Raw genomic sequence first — 23,068 nt, forward strand, 5'->3', positions numbered from 1 at the left:
CGAATACACGTAACACATATCTCTAGAAGTTCTCTGCGTTCATTTTAAAGGTCGTTTGAAAATGAAAAGAAACGTTAGTGTGACTTGATTGTGATGATCGTTGAGGCTGATTAAGAGCAGTGTGATAAAGATTTTGATGTTAATTATGGTTATTAATTTTCTGGGGCATCTTTCACTGGGATTTCGAAACACGTGAAATGCAAAAATTTGCGATTTTGTTTGTGAGTGATTTGCGAGTGAGAGGAGAAGCAGGAAGCTATTTATAAATTATGTTCCTGGGCGCGTTTTCCGCGTTTTCCTTAAATCACGTTCGTTCCTTTCTCTCGAATTCCGTAAGGCATTCTCAATAAGTTCATTTAAAAACCCTATTCGTACTTAAATTTTTTGGTTTCAGAAATCCTACTTTTATTTTGAAAATAGGAAGAATCAGCTGCGTCCATAGAACATTAGAGAGTACGAAAATTTAATTATTATCGTTTTTTCTAGTATTTTTTTAGAATTACAGTGACGGGCATAAAAGATTCGGTCACGACCGAATATAATTTCCTTACATGCTTGCTTGTTTTTTACATTCAAATTCGTACCGGCTGCACCGGCAGATCAATTCAATACTTCAATAAATGGTTAATAACCGAATAATCGAATATTATTATTTTGTTCCCGAAAAGATTGTCAAAAGCGACGCTTTCCTTTGACTGTTTTGCATTGAAATTTTAAAAAATATATATAAAAAAAGGGAAGAAAGCGGATGAAAGCGTTTATTTGGACCTTATATATTGACGATATTGGTATTAGAATTTGTGATTTGTGCTTTGCGATTTGTTACTTTGAGTAATAAAAAAAAAAAAAAAGAAAAGAAAGTGTTGTCAAAGATGTCTTAGCAATTAGCTCTGTTCACAAAATTGTCTTTTCTTCTAACCTATAGATTGTATTGGGGAACTCTGTTGTTTCGATCATTTACACTCCACGTTAAGAAGTAATTATCATTTAAAATCTCACTTAAAATACGTATATATATAATATTATTATTTAAAAATTTGCTCTGCTCTATAATTATATAAACGTTTACATTATCTCATGGGACTTAGCTTAGTATGGTGGTTTGTTCTTTAGGTTGCAGTTGTAATAGCGATTTCTCCGATTGCAATAAGTTAGCCACACTGCTTGTAATGGTCCTGCTCGAATATTGACTTAAGCGTTGTTGACTCTTATCTCCTCTGTTCGTTAATCTTAAAAAAAAACAAATGATGAAATATATAAAATCTTATATAGTAATCCGTTTAATAAATATATAAATATATAAGTAAATAATAAATAAAACACATAAGTACAACAAATTGTTTTTTTAGGTGAAATGCTATCAAAATCAATAATAATAATAATAATAGTTAGTATAGTTACCATTGTAAGTGAGTCAATTATTCGGCGTAATATAACTTAGAATTGATTAACTTGTGGATTTGTTAATAACATTAAATATTAATTTTTATTACTTTCCAAGTGATTGACCTCTAAACCAACTAAAATACCTTTCACCTCTTTTTTAAATTCTTTGCAAGTGTGTGTGTGTTTTTTTTTTTTTTTTTCGTTTACCTTAATTTCATTAAAATCTCAAATCGTTTACTTTTTCATGACTTATGATCGCTTGATTAGTGTTGAATTGTTTGGCATTTGAATTTAATGAATTGGTCGAATTGGTTTGACTGGCACCCGTTGACTGATCATTGCAATGGAAAATTCTTGAGAAAATCTTTAATTAGTTTCATAAATTATTACAATTATTATGTTTTTCTCTTCTCCAAAAATATATATATTATTCTAGTTTAAGAAAGAAAATATGCTCATGTTTACAAATTAATCAACATCTCTGCAAAAACTCCTCACCAAAAAAAAAAAAATAAGAAGTGTTCAACATATGTAAAGAGGCCCATTACAGATATTTTCAGATATTGCTTTACGAAGCATAGTTGCTTACGTTGTTTGTTCTTCGAGGTGATCTGGGTGAGCAGCGAGAGAAGAGGGATGTGTGAAATGTCCAACATGTCCAAAGAGGCTCATTACAGATATTTTCAATGGTTGGTTGTTTTTAGAGGTGGATGGGTTAAGGAGGAAGGGGTGGGGGGTTGAAGTGCCCAACATATACAAAGATACTCTTTACAGATATTTTCAATGCCTTAGAAAGCATAATTGCTTCTTCGAGGTGGATTGGTGAGGAGGAAGGGGTGGGGGGTTGAAATGCCCAACATATACAAAGAGACTCTTTACAGATATTTTCAATGCCTTAGAAAGCATAATAGCTTATGCTGATTGTTTTCGATTGTTTTCATCAAGAATTTGCCTCGTGTTATCCCCTTTCTATCACTCTGAAAGTGTTGGTTTGATAGTTTGTTAGGAGGATAGCTTATAACAATGTAACAAAATATTGAAAAAAGATCGCTTGAAGATTACTTGAAGACTTACTTTGATCTCTAATGTCTAATGGCATCTAATAAGGAAAACATTGAGAAGTTTAAAACGCGTTATGGCATTGCAGGATCTTCAACTAAATTATTGGAAAAATATCTCTTTGCAAAATAACTAATGAATCGGTTCGCAGATAATATTTTGGCCCAAGTTTCGATATATTTTGATAAATGTTTCGTCTTATTTCGAAGGAAGTCATTTTACTTTGTTGTTGTTAGATAGAAGAAAGATTCAAGCACAACGTTATTGGCGATGCAAAACTGAAATCATTGGTGCAAAGGTCAAATTAATAACTTATTGCGATTTTATAAGATTGGCTGTAAAAAGTGCTTCGCTAATTAAGTTAACGATTGGCATAAGTTAATTGCCCGGGTAAATGTTGTTGATTATGAAAGGGATCATGTAAATATTGATCTTGAGGTTCACTAGGAGGAAGCATTGCTTACAATAGTTCTTAACACTTAACTGATGGCCTGACTAATTGTTGCTGAGATCTAATACTTGTCTTACGGGAAGGCAAGGTGAGATTTGATAGGCAGCCTGCAGCCTTAGTGTTTTGGTAGTGCTTTCATAATTAAGTATATAAGGTCGACAAGCATTGCATTTATATGAGCAATAAAGGAGATTCCGAAGCATGCAACAACATCGATATACAAACGGAATTTTTTTTGTTTTTTTTTTTTTTTTAACCAGCAATTTTTCCGTTAATATCCTAGAATGTTTTTCCCAAAATTTAAACATCATGAGAATGATAATTTTGATTATTGTTAGCAAAGGCACTTTGCACAATAATCATTCGTCTAATTTGCATCGAAACTTCCTGAAAACGAAGACGATAGTCTGTATCACCGAGCGTAGTACTGTTAGTGTAACGAAAACTTCGTACACTTAACGTTCTACATAAAGATAAAATTAAAAATGGAAATTTTAGCAAAAGACAAGAGACAAACATTTCTTTTTTTTATATAAGTTAGACGTGGGAATAATGTCTATGAAAATGAAATTCGGAATAATTGCACTTTACTCACCTATTTGTTATTAATTCTTTGACCTTTTTCTTCATGACGAATAGCATGAATATAATGAAACCTTGGATAGCATTGCAAACATCGCCTACGTAAAATATCTTTGACCAGGATACTTTTGATCCAACAAAATACGACATTATTTCCCAAGTCCAGGTCACGCCCATTACCAAAAATAATCGTAAAAATAAGCAAAATCTAGCGAAAACAACAATAGCAAAAAAAATATATAAATAAATAAATAGATAAAAAAAAAAAAAAACATATAAAAACTTACCGATCCTTCTCATTACGTAAGTTTTTAGTGCTATCTTCGCGTGCCATTATTTTTGACATTTCCTTTTGTACTTTATGAATTTTGATAGCAGTCATTATGAACATGATGATATTAGTGAAAACTATAACGATAATGGGACCGAAGAAATAAATCATCGGAGACCAACTGAGCACTGAAGAGGGAAAATAAAAATTATATAACATCAAATATTAAAGAAAAATTGATAAATAAATACAGTGAGCTCTTACTATTTAAAAAGCAATATTCGATACCGATACCGGGTTTTAAATAGGCAGGTATATCGGATATTTCTTCGGCATAAAAGGTTAATATTAAAAATACTAAAGCCATGCCCCAAGCATATAAAGAATATAATAAATATCTGCGCTTTTCCTGGAAACGATTAATGCCTCGCGAACCCCGAAAATTATGCCACAAATCAAATCCTATAACGTGTAACCAAAAGAAGGCAGCCACAAAGGCATAATAGGTAGTATAAGCTGAAAAAAAAAACAAAATAAATTTTTATCGAATCGATTCTTAAAATTTGTTTTATTCTTCGGCTTTGACATGGTTACCTGATAATTTACATAAAATGATGTCAATATTTGGATCCATTAGTAACGTATTGAACGATAACAACGAATAACCCACAGATAAGCCCAATAGGTAACAAACTAAAGACTTTCCATGTTGGTTACGCAACTCTGGTATCCATAAATACACGACAATAGTCAATACCATAAATGGTACGGAGAAGAGCATGGTATAGGCGTTGATTACTTTTGATCCGTAGAAGTCGGAAGCGACGTCTACGCATATGGCCGGATTTAAAATATAAGTGGAGTCCGTTCTATTATTTATGGTTGTCGGTACAAAACAATAGTTTTTAATATCCAAGATGGCCTGATCAAATTCACGCACCAACGAACCATTCTAAATAAAAAAAAAATTAATATTTATTGAGGAGAACGGAGGCAAGATATTAGAACTGAAGGCATAGAGCTAAATTTTCTTCGTTTTCTTTTTCTTTTTTTTTTTTTTTTTTACTCACTTCACATAGATGCCATTCATCTTCGACATCCAATTCTGGCCTTATGACATACATCCACAAACAAGGGCGAAAATTGACGACAGCAAATTGTTCGGCTATTAAATTTTCCTGTATAGTCCCGTCGGCCTGTGTAACATTTAACGTGGTCGGCCATAAAAAATCATTATCGATTGCTTCACATTGTGACGTGTTACTCCAAAATTGCGAACCCATCGGGCAGCATAGATTTATGCATGGTCGTACTTTACATATGCATCCTCTTAGATGGGGTGAGACCGGCACGCGTGTCTGCAGATTTGCAAAAACATAATCATAAACTCCAATCCAATTCGGCGGTATCACTACGTCATCATGTATAACGGAACCGTTCGCCAATCGTATATCATCCGTTATATTCACCGTCTGATAAAAGGGACACGGTACATTACGGCTATCATGGGCATGATATTTTCCATGTTTAACTGATGCAAACGATTTCGGTAAAAGTAATACAAAAACGAAAACTATTAGATGGAAATAATATTGTTTAACTGGTCTCGGCAAGAGCATGACGATGCAAAACAAGTTAGCTGATGATGAGCTCTAAAATAGAAAGATAAAGGAATGAATGTTTACTCATAACTCGCTTGACATAAAATAAAAATAATTATCCTGCAATTTACAAGAGGAAAAACAATTACATTCATTGCATATGAAAAAGGCATAATAGTAGAAAAAAGTACAACATTTTTTAGTTTAGCAATGGGACTATCCCCATGAGAACAATTCTCCCCATAGATATAAAAAACAAAAATACTTTACTTTTTAATGTTACATCATGCGGTGCATGCTCTTCAACTTTGGTATAAAAAAGGCGTGTTTGCATATGCAAAGAGAAATTACTAAGATTCTAATAACAAGTTTATACACTTTCTTAAGCCCGTCACCAAAAGATAGACATACGCCTGTTTAGTACGCTTAAAACTTAATTATTCCCATCAGCAGAGTGAAATTATAAATGGATTTAATTATGTATGTTCGCCTATTCATCCTTAAGCTGAGCTAAGACTTTAAAGATATTTACATATATTTAAGTGCAGAGCTACCAGTTTGATGTAGACATTTGTATAGAATTAACCAAATTTATTAATAACAGGTAAGAAACATAAGACTGAACAGAATTCGGAAAAATGCATGAATTCGAAATTCTGTCCCAAATATTTGTTTACAAAGGCTGTATAACAACTTTTTCACACAGTAACGATTTGCATATATTTAGGGAAAGATGGCGAGCATTCAAAGGCACCTTCCGAACTATGAAGTATTATCTCTTTTGCTTTGATTAAATATGCATTTTCCTAGCCTTCACCGAGCCATTTTGTCAAAATGTTATCAACACTGGAAAAGAAGCTTCAGAGGGTCTGCGAAATACAGATATTCTTGATCATTACTTGAAATACTTGTCTGTGCGTTTGTGTAATGACTGTAGTAAATATCTCTCCATCTGTCTCTCTCACACGCACACACCCGCACTCTCTCTCTCTCTCTTTCTTTCTTTCTTTCTTTCTTTCTCTTTCTCTCTTTCTTTCTTTCTTTTTCTTTCTCTCTCTCTCTCTCTCTCTCTCTCTCTCTCTCTCTCTCTCTATCTATCTATCTATCTCTATCTCTATCTCTGTCTCTATCTCTATCTCTCTGTCTCTCTGATGACCAAAATCAAGATGTCCGCTTCAAACAAACATTAGAAGTTCTTGCACACAGCTTGATATTGAAAAATCGATCAAAATTTATGCCCACCGTGCATAATTTACTTCTTAAAGATTTATTTATATATTTTTCACCAGTTTACGTCATAAAATACAAAATAAATTAGAGTTCGTCGCGATATAATGGCCTATTTTTCATGAGAAACTGTATATAGGGTGCGATCTAAAAAACTAGACCTATGTGATCCAAATTTCGTAAAGTTGATTTTGATAGCAACTTACCAACATTTCAAAAATTAAATCATCTTGCCAAGGACTTACTGTTACTGGTGAGAACCCTTATATGAAATGATGTTCACAAAATACACCCATTTGGTCCGTACATGATCTAGTTGATTTTTGTCATGTTATTTTTACAGACCTTTGTGGCATATAAGGCTTAATTTTTCTTTTTTTTTTTTAGTAAGAATCCTGACATGGGGCCCCGTTCAAAAACTATGCCTACTTGATCCAAAGTTTATATACTCCAGTTTTCTGTCAAATTATGAATCAATTCAAAATCCTATTTTTCATTATCCGTTCTATTACACCCTTATATTGTCGTGGCGTCTATGAAATAGACCTACATAGTCCAAATTCAATTAGCTCAATTTCTGTGCTAAATTACTATGGATCGAATTCCATTGTGAAATATTGAAAACTAAATCTTTTCACCATACGATGATTCAATTCTTGCAAGAACGTTTATATGGTTACATGATAGAAACTGTCCCATTCAATCCAAATTTTCCATACCAATTTACAATTTTGAAATACTACCACTTTTACAATATACAAGGCGTTACATGCACGGGAAGCGGTCGCAAAAAAAAGGACCAATTCTATGCATTTTCAAAAGTGTTCGTTCTTGGTCAAAACAGTACAGTCAATATACGAAACTCTATAAAGATATCTCGAAACGTGTAGCAAGAATAGCAATGCATGGATGTATATCAAACAGAGAATAACGATAGCGGACGGACAACTATCTATATGTCGACTTTTCAAAGAAAAACTTTTATTTGGAAAATAATCGAAATATGACAAAGGGGCAGACGGACAGAACCATTTTCTGAATCGATCGGTATAATAAAGTGTAAATCTATCTTAAGTCCCTTAGGGTGTTACATACATCCTTACAAAATTCACGATCCTTTTAAGAAACAAATTGTAAGTAAAGTATTAAAGACTCGGGGACACAATCGAATATAATTTTCTTACTTGTTATAGACGAATCCAGTCATTAACATATAACACACATTTATTTCACAAGTTGTCAAGTTTATATTTTTCCATTATCATGTATTTTTATTGGATTTAATAGTTGCAGTAGACTGCACTTGCACTTAATAACTTGGTGTTTGAAAAAGCTTTATTTCAATATTTTCAAATTGCTCACAAGGGATATGCCCGTTGCATTGCAAGGAAATAAAATAAAAAAGAAACTATATGCGACTTACAGCAAATCTTTTGTTAGACATCTTCGCCTTGTGTACAATATTTAGTTGTAAGATGGAGCGAAGCTCAGAGTATAGAGGCTCGCACTCTACACATGTATTGAATTACATATTGTATGTATCTCGGATATATATCAGTTCAAATTTCTGCACAATTTGATAGCTCTTTGTAGGTAGTTGTCCTACTCATATATGCTTTTCTCCTTCGAATAATTATTTGATTCGATTAAGTGTTTTTTTCGAGCTTCACTTCGCTTTAGGAGCGATTTTATTCAGGAAAGATTTTGGAAACTCGATTTTGACAGAAACAGTTGGTTAAATTGACATATGACATCGTATGGCATCGATGTTCTATTAAGGCCATGTTTATACATACTTTGTAGAGTCTGCCTATTTTGACGTGTTACAGATATTTACAAAATCCGATATATCATCTGTGCCGGATATGAGAGCATTGTTTTTAAATTTGTATACCCCCTTTATTACTTATGATACAAGGTATATTAAGTTAGTGCGCGACATATATAACACGCAGAGAGCTTAAGATCGACTCACCTTTTATTATGCCGATCGATTCAGAATCATAATCTGCATTGATCAAAGTCTTTCTGTCCATCTGATGTCTGTACAGGTATAAAATAACACTTTTAATGTAAAAAAATTAGTTGCACTAAATATGGACCATCTCGGCCTATTTTTTGAATCGCACCCTAATGAGGATTTTGACGAAAATTGATCCTTTGCAGAGGCGAAAAGTCCAAGTTTTAATATTTGGATCATCTACACCTATTTCTGGATCCTGTCTTACGTAAGGATCACGCTTGTACTGCATTAAGTTGCCCTCTTCATGTTTTGGGCCCGCTTCCCCTTAAATACGTACATGAGAAATATGCCTTTATGTAGAAAAGAAGGTAGAAAGAGATTTCTGTGCTCTATAATAAAAATGAGAATTGTGTAGACAATATGATGTCCAGTATTTAATGGCCGGTCTTGCCCGACTATAGTGTTCTTACTTGTTTCGTTTATTTATTTATTTTTTTTTTTAATGCTTTTTAATAAATGTTTGCCGATTTATATCGTGAGATTACAAATTAAGATGAACAGTTAAGCTTTTGATTTAGCATTTGGAATACCGCTAGAGAGTAGGCACACTTCTCTATTAATTCTTCATCGACTGCGTTCAGCGCAATGGTTTCAGCTACTTCAACTTGTCTGTGTTCAGTTGATTTCTTCAAATTTTGTGTTCAACATTTTGATTTGAATTCATTGATTATTGCACGATTATTATTATACATATACATATGCGTGTGTATACTGGTTAAAAAATTTACAGAGATAATCCAATCGAGATAAGAATTAATATAGTCATCTATTGTTATTATAATATAATATTATTACTATGCCTGCTGCTGCATTATTTACTGGCTTTTATTCGTAACTTCCTCGTTGCCTGCCTAAAAACAATGTACCTTGGCGACTTTACTTCGTTATATTAAGTTTGTGCGGTCTATGTCAAATAGACGCAAATTTTATTATATCGATTGATTTAGAATCATATTCTGAATCATATTCTAAATCGATCTAAGCATATCTGAACGTCGTCTGTACGTCTGATATTTTTGTGTTTAATCTCCAGGTCTCAAGTTTTTGAGATATTTTGATGAAATTCGGTACACAGACGTACTTTGACCCAAGGATGCATAATATTGAAAACGATTCGATCGGTCTACTTTTTCGACTATTTCTCATCGCCTTATTTTCAAAATTCTTTAAATGGAGAGAAATTAAAATTTGTCCAAATTTTTCGACAAAACTCGGTAAATAAGAGTACGTCTACTTCAACATTCTAAATTGAAACATTTAATTGTCTGAAGCCCCTCTCATATAACCAGCCAAGTCCTACGAAAAGTAAATCCCGATATTGTAAAAAGGTATAATTTTCAATGTTTCATCATGACAATTGGTCCATGAAAGTAGAAGAAGAGAAGGAAAACAACCCCTATCGAATTTGGATCATATAGATCTATTTTTTGGATACCACCGGATAGAAGGATTGTCAAGAAATATAAACCCTCATATGGCAAAAAGGCCTTATTGTTAATGTTTTATAATGAAAATTTGTCCATAATAGTAAATTGACATAAAAATTGAGTCGACAAAATTTAAACCACATAGGTCTATTTCTTGGATCCCGTTTAATATAGGATTTCTCGTGAATAACAAAACCTTCAGAGAAAGTTTAATATTTTATAATGAAATTAAGCAAAAAAAAAAAAAAAAAAATAGTAGGATCAAGTAGATCTATTCTTTAGATCCTAACATATATAGAGGTCATCATGAAAAGCAAGCGCTTATATGAAGCGAACGATTAATTTTCTCTTAATGCGTAGATATCACACGCTATGGATGTCAAATAAAAGGACTTGTTTAGTAGAAGGTGACAAGGCAAGTAAGTATGCTTATTCTAAATTAGTTATGGTAGGCGTCACGACGTACAAGATTAATTTTTTCGTTACAATACCCATGATATGGGCATCAAATAGAAGGGCTTGAAGAGTAGAATGCGAAAAGCTAAATAAGTTAATTCTAAATAAATTATGGTGAACGTCGCGACGGGGTACATTAATTTTCTTTCTTTTTTTTTTAACAAAATCTTTTAATGACGTAAAAGGTGAAGGATAAATTTCATTCCATTCACATTTTCATCACAATATATAAAAACATGTGACGTCAATTATTCTAATCGGATATAACTTTCTTACTTATTTTTGTTTATGAACACGTTTCGAGTTTGAAATCTAAGATTCTTCAACAAGTTTTACGAGCCAGTTATTCTAATTAGTTATGGAATTTGTGAAGTAAAATATCTATGTAAAGGAAATATTTAAAGATATATTCTTACGTTAGTTTATTTATTTATTTATTTTTTTTAAATCTCTCTATGGCTTTGTTTATCTTAATGTCTAATGTCTTTATGTAAGCAACTATAGCTTTCATATGAATTTATTATTATTATTACTGTTGTATATTATTTATATATATATATATATTTATATATATAATATTTATTTTGCGGAAGTGTTCCTTGAATAACTGTTATATTCGTGTCTTGGGCACATTTCGAGTAAAAAGCAAAACATTTTACTTTATTTAATGAACGTAAGAAAATTATTGATAATTTTACTTATCGTACTAACGAACTTATTCGATAAGTTGTAGATTTTTTCTTTTAACTTGAATTTAGCACAAACTCAGACACACACATAATTATTAATAATTTATGAATTTTCTGGGGGCGTTTCTAAAGAGCAAATAGAGTATTTAATAATGAAATATTATTAACAAAATAACCTCAAACCCATATTGTAGCGTCCTGGTCGCCCAAAAACACTACAATTTTTTAATTCATTTTTATGCAATTAATAATTTTGCTTAGCGAAACTTTTGTTTTGTGAGAACAATTTAATACTAAGCAACAACAAATAACAATTGCAGTCAACAGACACGGATTTCCCACTAATGCTTTAATGCAATAAACTATTGGTTATCATAAATTGAAATTTAAATTTATTTATTAAAATTCTGTAAGAAAGTCATTTCGGCTGTGGTCGAACTGTTATTAGCGCTTTGCTTACACATACGTCAGACAAGTTCACACAGGAATATAAAATTTTTTTAAAAATTTATTTTACTTTTCTTTTATTGCCATGCTAGCTGGAGATAGGAATCTTCCAAAGATATTGTTGAGGCCCATCGTCAATATGAACGATTCGCCATCCATGATGCTTAGATACTATACCTGTCCCTCACACGGAACATGATTGAACTTAGTGCGTGCCATCTTGTCTTTAGTGGATTCTTTTATTGATTGCCATTGCGCTCCAATCGGCAGAGTTCTTCGAGCATTTTCACCATAACCGCGCCTGCGCTGCTCCAGATATCGGCACGCGGATCGCTTTCAAATGTTTCGAGCGGAATATAGCATGTTCCACATTTTTCTCTACACACGTTGGTTAACTCTTCTGCCCAAATCTGTCCCTCTTCCATTTGTCGCTTTTTTCCGATCACGATTGTTATATTCGCATTTAGACAAGCCGCCGCTTATAGATTTGCCGTTCGCATGACGCCATGTGTAGACTCGCGTTATTGTTCTGCCTATATACATCTATCAGCTTACCGCTCGCAAACACATTGGTTGCTTATTCTAAAATCACTCGGAATTAGTATACGTCCCTAAGAAGATTGAGCTGATAAATTGCGACAAGCACACTGAGCTTGCGTGATGATGATGATGATGATGACCGAGGTCACCACGCAGGCTATTATTTTCCTTCTGGCAGCTTTTGGCCCTCCAATATTTGGCATAGATACTTGAGTACGAAGAATGTCTCGTTTGGTATATTCTTTTTCGTGTGTTTTACAACTTTTCATACTCTCTTCAGTTGCTTATTGTTACTACATATGCTCACGTAGCTTTTGGTCCGCCGCGTACAGCCTCCATTCGTCCAATTGCCTCGCAGGGCCGTTTATTGTTGTGTCCTTAGGGAGCTGTAACTTTAGTACATCGTTGTACATGACACAGGAGCGAATGAAGGGCTGATATTTGTGTGATATCAGCCGCTCTTGTACATCACTTTTCTCGGCCGCCAGCAGCAGACGTTTGTGCAGTTTAACCATTGAGATCATCGTCTGGTCGAAGACATGTAGTCTTCTTCGCTTCGCTATTTCTAGTGCTATATTTCCGTCGAACGAGCGGCCTTCCTATCTCCAAGTGATATTGACCCATCGTCCCTGGTGTAGAAATCTACGATCATATAGGACAGTCTCTGTGAGAAAACCACCGTCACTACTGTACGCAGTATGGAACGATAGGTACCTTGTGAGCGACCTTTGCCCTCACATTTTCTTCAAGATGACTTTGCGTGCCGTTTCGCATGGATTAATATTCGCTTCCTGACATATGCATCATATACATTCATACATATAATACACATATGTATACGCTTATACATAGGTATTTGATTGCTACAAAGAAATAATACATGAAGCGATTTTGGCAACATCTTGACATGCAAATAATAGCGCCTCCTAAGCATTTTCCGATGTATAAATGCTTTGTTTTCTTTACATTTGATATTTTGTGAAGCATTGTTGCACAGTTGAGGACATAATTTGTATATAAGGGGATATGTAAGTGAGCGCAAGATCAATGCTCTGAAGATAGTCATGCCTGTTTAGTTTAAGAAAAAGAAGAAGTAAAAGTCTGCAGCTTTTCTGAATAACATACAGGGACGGATTGACGGACTATGTTGATTTTATCAAGACCAATGTTACAACGACGGAAAGTTAAATTGTGCATTCAAAGTTGCTTTGAAAAGTGCTTTTTAAGAAAGCACTTTACGCAAGCCGCTCTACGTTACAAACAATTAACATAAAAAGACATATGCCCGCAAAAAGTGTAGCTTAGCTTAGATATTTAAAACTAATAATATTTAATAAATAAAATAAGTAACATCTTTGCCATATGCTTAACGAAACATTATTATTTTGTGAATACAAGTTTCATTTCAAGCGATTAGATAAAGTTTCTGTCATATTAACTAATATTTGGGAAATGAATCAATTTTAAAAATATTAAAACAAATGTAACTTTTTTTGTTTTAATTTAATCTCTATTAAGTTTTGCAATGGCTAAGGCTATATATACCCAATAATTGGCTTAGATGGCAGTCGTATGCTTTAATGTAACTTAGAAGTTAAGTAGATTTCAAGACATTAAAGCAAACATCAATAGAAAAGAGATATGAAATAATTGTAGAACTTATGAACGGCAATGTACATTTTCATCATTCTTTCATCGGAAAGTTATTTCCTACAGATTTTTGCATCTTTGTAATAATCGCAAAGGAATTAAACCGCTTAAGCCATTGATAGATATTAAGTAATATTCTACAACACCCTACGACTTTTCATGGTAAAGCGTTACATGAGAAGCGATCGAAAAAGTGATTCATTTCCCGCTCAAAACATGTCGGGATACAAAATTTCATAAAAATATCTCAAATATTATGGCCTGAAGTTTGAAGACAAAAATATTAAGCATGAACAGACATCAGACGGACGAGCGAACAGACAAGTTTCGGAAATGATTTTGAAAGTCTGAAGTTTGAATCGATCGGTATAATCAAAAGTGGATTTATTCCAAGTCCTTATGGGTATTGCATAACTTTGCACACATCTAGCATACCCTTGTACCATAAGTTGTCTGGATTGTAATTATTTTCACTAATTTTGTTAAGTTAAAAAAAAACAAAAATGAAATCTTTAAGGTCTCCAAGTACAAAGTGATCCATTAATTTATAGTTATTGAGGGATGAATCACTAAAACAAAAAAAAAAAAAAAACAAAAAATCGCACAGGTGAATTATTTCAATAAACTTATTTTTTTTGTTACAAAAAAAATCAAATATATACACACAACCATACGTTTTGATAGACACACACTTTTGTTTAGTTTTCTATGATTTTAATGCGTCGATAAACACGTATCACTAAAGAAGCCGAAATGGATGAGCTTACATACATATACGTGAATATGTATATATAGACGAACTACTGACTAAAACATTATGACAAATATTAATTTAATTTTTATTGTTGGTTTTTTTTTATTTTTTTATTTTTTTTTTTTTTTTTTTAATTTGGCTTGAACTTATCATGCACGGAATTTTAACCAGATGGGAAGTTCTCAAGACTTCCATCGAATTTATTAATGACATATCTATGCAAATATATCTAAAAAAAAAAAAAAAAATTTACTACGAGTACAAGTACGAGTACGATTCTCTATATCACTAATGGGGTATCATTCTTTATAAAAAGGAAAAATGACATCTTTCCAGGTCCATTGTAAAAAACAATTTTCAAAAAATGCAATTTTCAAAAAAATTAAAGTACTTTGCATACTTACCATGGGCAGAAGCTTTTTATTCCCTATATATATATATATGTATATAACGGATTAGGCATTGAAAAATATTATTTTTTTTCATTTGATTTACGTTCATTTATAACCATTGGCCAGGAACACTATTTAATCACATTTGGAAATTTGAAAAGTGTAGGTTATTCATAAGTGTAGCCGAACAGGCGAAAATCGCAACTATCAAGTTCGTGGTCGCGTTTCTAAAACACAGTGTAATAGAGCTTACTCACTGATCGTAGCTATATAGCTATGAGTGCTCAGTCGGTAAAGGCTTAACACTTACCGATTAACCGCGCATCTACTAGGCTACGCCCGCCACCCTATCTCTTTTCCTCACTTCGCTTCTTTCCAATCGTCATCACGACATCTCATGAGTAATTTGATCATAAAAAACAAGATCTGTTATGGATCTAAGGTCTTTTCAACACCGATGATTACGTTCTTGATGATATCATCATTGCTTAGCAGCAAATCGGGTCTATCTGTTAATAGAATGCCAAACGTGAAATGACAATTTCGAAAGTGAAAATGGCTGAATGATTTCTTGATCTCGTTTTTAACAAAACTTTCTAGTCTAGAAATAGGGAAAAACCTTTGACGTACCTACGCAGCATCTAATGAATTTTTGTATACAATCGTAGCTTTTCAGAGAGTTCGTAGTGTCTTTATAACCAATTATAAACTCTTCGAGAAGACTACAAATTTTATAGGTTAAGTGCCGCCTGCTCTAGTCTTGGCAATCGGAATATATCCGAAATATTGTGAGAGAAAATTTCAAGCCATTTCGGACGACTATCTTCCACATGCAAGATTCGATGATAGGTATTACGTATGCTTTAAATAAATGTAAAATAGGGAATCGTAAGGCCTAGCACTTGACGTTGGATTGACACCAACAAACGAAGAGCTAAAGCTGAACATATATTTTACTTAATATTTGTATTAATTCTTTGATACATGTGTAGAAGGATTGATTATCTATACACTTTTATTTACATTTATTCTTTGCATTTATACCTATGCATCGCACTTATAAGAGATAGTTGGCAGTTCGCTGACACAGCGGTTTTTAACCGATCGATAATCGAAAATAGTTTTCTTTTTTTTTTTACTTCTTTGCGCTTATAACAAAAAAAAAAAAAAGAAGCACTTAACCGCGAGAAGAATTTCAATGAAGTAATTTATAGTTCGGTTTCCTGGTATATATCGATCATGCATACACGAGACGTTTCTTAGACTCTTGTATGTTAAAAAAGAATTCTTTAAAACTGAAACTGAACTAATTGTGCAAAATGTTTTGCTATGTAAACAAATTATATAAACGAGAAGAAAATAAAGAAATAAATTATTTATTATATTTTGAAATTTTAATAACATGAGCAAATTTTTACTCAAAGCATTGCAACCAATCGTAATAACGCGCTAAACGTTTGTAATCTAAACAACTGACTTTCGCTTATAATCTAAACAAATCAATTATTGTAAACGAAATGTTATCGTAGGCCGAATAAGATAGAAAATAATATATATGCGATTGTAATCGAACCTTCTATATATGCCCATTACCCGGTTTGTTCTAAAAAAAAACGAAAAGCTATAGACGTAAGTGATTTTTTTTTTTTTTTGCTTTTTGTTGTACAATTAGCAAGAATCCCATAAAGCAGACGTGCTCTCAGTTTAGGTTGAGCTGTAGGTGTGACCGTTAAGCAACTTGCATCCTTTTCGCGACAAATGTGGTCAATTTGGGGCGGACAGACAACCGGACAGATGGATATGCTTAAATCTATTCATAATCTGACGGCCCCATCAAGAATATATATTCTTAATGGGTGATGGTGTGGGTTGGGGAGCGGTCTCCGAAAGCTTCCTTCTGGGTGTTGCAAATGTTTTAACAAATTGCATATACCGGCTTCGCTGGATGGTGGGTACAAAAATTATAGATAATAGGCAAATAAATTATTTAAAAAGTTTTTGTTTATTGAATTCAAACAACAAACAAAATTAACCAATAAATAACAAATACAGTGTAAACGAAAAGCATTTAATCTCGCATATAAAAAACAATTTAGATGATATATAAAAAAATTCTCGATAAATGGCAGCCTCGACAGTACAGTTGAAGTTGTACGTAATGCCTTGCGCTTGCGCAATATAAACAAACATAAAATAAAATTTCGTCAATTTCTATACATTAATTCACTCGATGAGGCCTAATAGCAGGAATAAAAAAATTCCGAATAATTTAATGAAATATTTTTACTTTACAGAGTATATAGGTTCAAGCTTTCAAGGTTGCTTAGTATTTTAATATCCACCACACACACGAGGATGAGCGGTGTAGTCATTTTGTCGAAACGTTTGCAACGCCCAGAGGCAAGCATAACCGACCCAACAAAGTGTTTGTGTTCTCGAGCAGTATCAAATTCTAAATCAATTTAAGCGTGTCCGTCTGTTTGTCTGTCCGTCTGTATTATCTCTATTGTAAACATTCTCTTGGTCAACAAAAATGAAGCTATAGGCTTCAAAATTTGGCAGAGACACTGAATGTTCTTGCTCGCCAAATCGGTAGAAGGACACGCCCACAGCCCCAAGAAAACTAAGCACCTTTCTGTTTTTCAAAAGGAATAAAAAAATGTTTTTTTTTTTGTTTGCTGATTACTCATAAACTGCAGCAGACAAATCTACAAAAATTTGAACATACGTTCTATGGGCAATGCTATAGTGCTTGTAGAAAAATGGGAAAAATTGACCACGCCTGACCAATATTACAGTGTATCAAAATGTAATTTTTTTTTTTTCAATGCCTTTATATCGTGCAGAAGTAAGCTTCAACAACCCCGTAGCGTATATAGGAATTTCAAATTTGGTATGCATCTAAACATGTCCGTCTGACCATCTGTTTGACTACGCAATTGTGTAGTATTTGTGATAGACATTCTCTCCCCTGCACAAAAATGAAGATATCGCAAAGAAGTCCGAAGTAAATTAAACTTTTTCAAGGGCATGCCTACAACGCCCACACACCTATGCGATAAAAAAGTTTATTTTGAAAATAGAAAAAATCAGCCGCGCGCCCATTCCGGCGCTATAGAGTACGAAAATGTAATTCTTGCACTTTTTTGTGGTTTTTAGGATAACGGTGATCGATATAAAACTTTCGGTCACGATCGATAATATAATTTTTCTTACCTACTATTGTAATTTTTTTTAGTTTGTTTTTGCAAAACTTGAAAATTTATACGAGTTTCGTTTTATTAAAAAGTGGTGATACACGAAATTAATTTTTACTTTTATATTCTCTCTTAGTGACTTATTGATATATTCTTTGAAGTCACACCCTTTCACTGTTTGCATTAATTGGTAGAGTTTCGTCACTCTGGCACATTTTAAATCGTCTAACGCGCTAATGTATTCCATTTTTAGATGTCAGTTGTCTTTGAGTTACCCTTTATTTAACACAAACTGCCCGCATAACATTTACCGATCAAGATACGTATAAAACTAGTTTTTATTCCCATCACCGAAGATGAGAGGTATACTCGTTTGGTCAAACCGCTTGCAAAGCCCCGAAAAACATGTCAAAAATCCCACAAGGAATATTATATTATATATTCATGATCAACATCAAATTGTGAATCGATTTCAGCATATTTGTCTGTCTGTCCGTCCGTCTATTGCCTGTCGTAAAATGAAGCTACCGAGCTCAAATTTAACAGATATAGTGGAAATTTTGGAACGCATGTTGGTATTGAAAATGAGGTAAATCGGTTGAAGGTACGTCTACAGCAGCACCAAGTAAACTTAGAACATTTTTGTTTTTCAAAAGTAGTAAGCAATTGGTTTCTTGCTCACTATTCGTAAACTAATGCAGACAAATCTACAAAAACTTGAACGCATATTCTATGACAGATTCTGTCGTACCCGTACCAATATGGAAAAAATTGGCCACGCCTAATCAATGTATCAAAATTTAATATTTTTTCAACACCTTTAGAAAGCGCCGATGCAAGCTTCAAAATGGTCATCATTCTTGCTCAATCCCAAACTCGGGATGTATTTAAGCAGATCCATCATTTAGTTGGTCCATTTGTCCGTACGTCCAACTGTATAGCATTTGTGTTATGTATTCTTCCGTATGCAAAGTTGAAAATATCCCAATGGCCCAAACAGTTCGCACAATACGCCCGTGGCGCCCATATCTCTATACAAGCAAAGCTGAAAACACCTTTGCTTTCCGCATTTTTTGCTTTTTGCTTTCATACAAGTATTCTACAAAAATTGAAAGAAACTGCCACGCCCATTCAATATTATAGAGTATAAAAATGTATATTTTTTTCTTTTTTCTTTTTTCAATCTATCATAGGATAATGGTGATGGGGTATGAGAAATTCGATCGCAACCAAATAAAATTTTCTTACTTGTTATACTTGAAATTGAATTTTGTTTTTTGGTTTAACGTAAGTAATAAAACAAGAATTGTTAACAAAGTGTGTCTTCTTCTTCTTCATATCAATATCATGTATTTGCTAATAACACACAATTGCTCAGCGAATTACGTGAAATGATAAAAGTACTTCAACTACCGTTCAGGTGCTACTACTTACAATATGCTTCTAAACGTATAATTAAATTTACAGGCCATAGAAGTATGTACGGATGTATACTTTTCCAAGAATTCGCTCAACTTTCCGTCATATTACCAATTATACTTATGCTTATTTATACTCCTAAGAGTACTTATAATTATAATTAAACTTACACTTATACGTATATTTATGCTTACGCCTTATAAGCAGCACAATGGTTCCAGTGAACGAGAACTTAAGCGACTTATAAAAGAAATCAAATTTATCGTCACACGTCGATCCAGAGACGCGTTTATTGCACACATATTAGTCGTTGGAGTAAGAGTTTTGTATACGATAGCTTGCCAAATCGATAACACACACGATAAAATCTAAATGCGCATTAATAGTCAAAGAGCAAGAGCGAGAACAAGAACAAGAACGGTAGTCCTAGTTCCAAAAAATTAAATACCCCTTTTACTGGCACAACGGCTTTATGAATATTCAAGATTGTCATATTTAATGAAGCAAACAGAGCGTAGTGCAAGAGATTAAGTCTTTGTTTTAAGCGGTAAGAGTTCAATGTTGCCGTCCATCGTGCGATGAACGAGGGAACAAGATTTCCACTTTCCCCCGATCCACTAATGCGAATTGAATCGTTTGACATGACATGAATACTAAGATAAGATTAAGATAATAAATCCTTTTTAACTTATGTTTGTTCGTTTACATTGCTTTTAACAAATGACTCCAGCAGTCCAATCAAGATTGCAATACATCCATCAGATTGAAATGCAGCAGAGCAAAAGAAGTGTTAAGGTATCAAGCTGATTGCATTTCTTGTCCGCCATTGGGTTGCAAGCAGGGTGGCGCCTACATTTCATTCATATAAAGCATCAATCCCAAGCTTATTAGCACCTAAGATATATAGTCTTAAGCTACGAAAGTCTGTGCTCCAATCTCCAGCTGTCTATACGACGGTGAACATTTCAATAATTCGAGTCGATTCAAAACATAGATAGACCCGATAAATATATTAAAAAGTTAATAAATCTTTTTCTTTTCGGAGTGGAGACCTTTTTAAAACTCGTTCATCTCATTCATCGATAAAATAATGAAAATCTAATGAAAATCGCCAATCGATACAAAATAAGGCGCTTCAAGCTTGAGATATTAATGGTTAATCTTGCAATCTTATCCTTAACACTGGCTCTAGATAACGGTGTCAACCGAAAAGGTTTGGGGGACTAGAACGCAACAAGCCAAGTGCTGCAATTTCATATGAAATATGGCGGGAGCCACAAAGTCATGGATTACCCTTTTCATCACAACCCCTTTAACATGGGTATTAAATGAAATGCTTGAGTGTAGAGTAGAATGCGATAAGATGGATGTGTTAACAGGTGTTACATTAGACTGCTTAAGTGCCGTTTAGTGAAGAAAAGTTAAAACAACAACTAATCGTTCGAAGACTTACAAAGCTTTGTTTACAGAAGCTTTATTGTGTAAGAAAGGAACACTCACCGGAATCAGCACAACGAGAAAGTAGATAATTCCAATTCTAATTGACTCAAAAAGGGAAAAATCCTATATATAAAGACAGGGCAGCACACCATCCTGTGATTAGTCGTATGACGGCTTTTCCAGAATAAGCCTTTATGTGGGTAGCGGGTAGCGCAAAAGTTGTCCGATCCGAGCCATTTTCAATAGCGTTCGTACTTAAGCCCAAATTCAATTGAAAAGACATATAAAAACAAGTCAGACAGACGGACAGACGAACTTAAATTGATTCAGAAAATGGATCTGAAACGATCGGTATAATGAAAGGTGATTCTATTTCAACTCCTTCTAGGCGTTGCATACATCCACCACAAACATAATATGCGCCGTGTGCCGCAAATAGTGTAGGGTATAAAAATTTGAGTTGATTACTTGGTCTTTCAACTCATCTATCTATCGAATGAATATATGTATGAATGGGTTAGAATTGCCTTGTGCGTACAAATGCATGCATGTTATATTCATCCGTAATGCAACATATGCTGTATATCACTCAGAGATGTAATTATTTATAAGATTTTGTATAATTCTATGAAAATTTTCAACTTTTACCGAAGCAAAGTAGAATTTGGCTTAGTCTTATTTCTTAATAACTCTTAAGCTTAAACAACTGAACCAAAAAAAAAAAAAAAAAAAAAAAAGAAGAAAAGAAGAAAAACAGGACAAGGAAAGAAAGAAAACCAAAAAGAAATTCAAGTTCGGTTCAAGTCGGATCTTCTGACACCTAACATGAGCACATTTTTTTCAGTATTTTAATAAATCGATTTTTGAACGGAAAAAATTGTTAGATAAAAATGCAAACAACTATTGCAAAAGTAAGTTATTATGCAAACGTAAACATTATATTAGGCCTTATAAACTAACCAAATATGATTGATATCCTTGTACATGATGATGTGCAGTCGTACTGTTAATGTTGTTCGCGTGAAAAGTCTGCAAAGTATGGCATTTGAGCGTTTAAGATTTTGTCTGTGCAAATGTGAGCGCACCTATGATCCGAGCTAATTGGTTTTTGAAATTCACTTAACGTGAGCAACACGGAACAAGCGTTGAGATGGCTTCGAAAGAGATGGTTACCCCACCCTTCATACTACTACTTATTATAGATATATATATATATATATATATATACTCATTAGGTTTAAACAAAGTAGTGAAAGACTCACACAGTTCAACTCTTACTATATGGAATCATTGTGTGTTCACGAATGGTAGGGAATTTGTTACAAAACAAAAATACACATAATTAAATAAAAAAATTTATTTATAACTGGGTTTTCACAGATTTTACTAAAAACAAAATTGAAGCAAGACATCTGCTGGCCTTCCCCTGACCGTATTATAATTTTAAGCCTGTGATGACAAACCAAAGTGTTTTTAAAAATAAAATTTAAAATCTAATAAGCGGATGAGTTTTTTTCGCAAAATTTTTCTTAAAAAAATATGACATCGCGCCTTTAATTTTTCTTCTTCTTCCTGTTCTTCTCTTCTCTTTTTTTTTTGTTTTTTTTTTTTTAATTATAAAACGCAACATTATCACTTAAATGAGAATGAAAGGAGCCAGTAATGCTTGAGTGATTATGAAAAACATGATTTTCAAAAAAATTTTTGATTTGAAATTCAAAAACACGAAAAGTTTACGATAACGATTATCAATAATAGACGAACTAGGATATTAAGCGTACAATCTGGACTATAATACAAGGTATATACATATATATATGTATGCATATGTAAAATTCTTCTAATTTCCTAAGCTTTGCTTATGTTCTACTTATGTACGACGGTATGGGCAATAAAATTGAAAAGCATGAAAGAATGTTAAGACAACATTTGTGCGTTTCAATGAAAGCAATGCAAATGTAACGTGTAAAACGTTTTTCAATGAAATTATTTTATTTATTCATTTATTTGTTTTTGTTTTTTTTTTGTTTTTTTTTTTTGTTTTTTTTTTTTTTTTT

At 33.1% G+C, this 23,068-nt stretch overlaps 1 protein-coding gene across 4 annotated transcripts in view; it reads right to left on the bottom strand.

Annotated features, from left to right (window-relative positions):
• Positions 1-860: 860 nt before the first annotated feature.
• Positions 861-23,068, bottom strand: part of LOC119645010 (G-protein coupled receptor Mth2-like) — a 22,659-nt gene continuing 451 nt past the window's right edge. The window contains exons 2-8 of one of the 4 annotated variants that reach the window (XM_038044768.1): positions 4,820-5,401; positions 4,344-4,701; positions 4,014-4,265; positions 3,766-3,937; positions 3,492-3,686; positions 1,594-1,739; positions 1,142-1,229 (exon numbers count right to left, since the gene is read on the bottom strand). In XM_038044768.1, coding sequence (XP_037900696.1) covers positions 1,604-1,739; positions 3,492-3,686; positions 3,766-3,937; positions 4,014-4,265; positions 4,344-4,701; positions 4,820-5,368 — 1,662 coding nt within the window. In that variant the 5' untranslated portion in view covers positions 5,369-5,401 and the 3' untranslated portion in view covers positions 1,142-1,229; positions 1,594-1,603. Of the gene's footprint in view, positions 1,230-1,593; positions 1,751-2,256; positions 3,360-3,491; positions 3,687-3,765; positions 3,938-4,013; positions 4,266-4,343; positions 4,702-4,819; positions 5,402-23,068 lie in introns of those variants that run through there. The other 3 variants (XM_038044767.1, XM_038044769.1, XM_038044766.1) reach the window with 3 other exon arrangements.

This window comes from Glossina fuscipes, unplaced genomic scaffold, assembly GCF_014805625.2.
Source record: "Glossina fuscipes isolate IAEA_lab_2018 unplaced genomic scaffold, Yale_Gfus_2 1, whole genome shotgun sequence".
Lineage (NCBI taxonomy): Eukaryota > Metazoa > Arthropoda > Insecta > Diptera > Glossinidae > Glossina > Glossina fuscipes.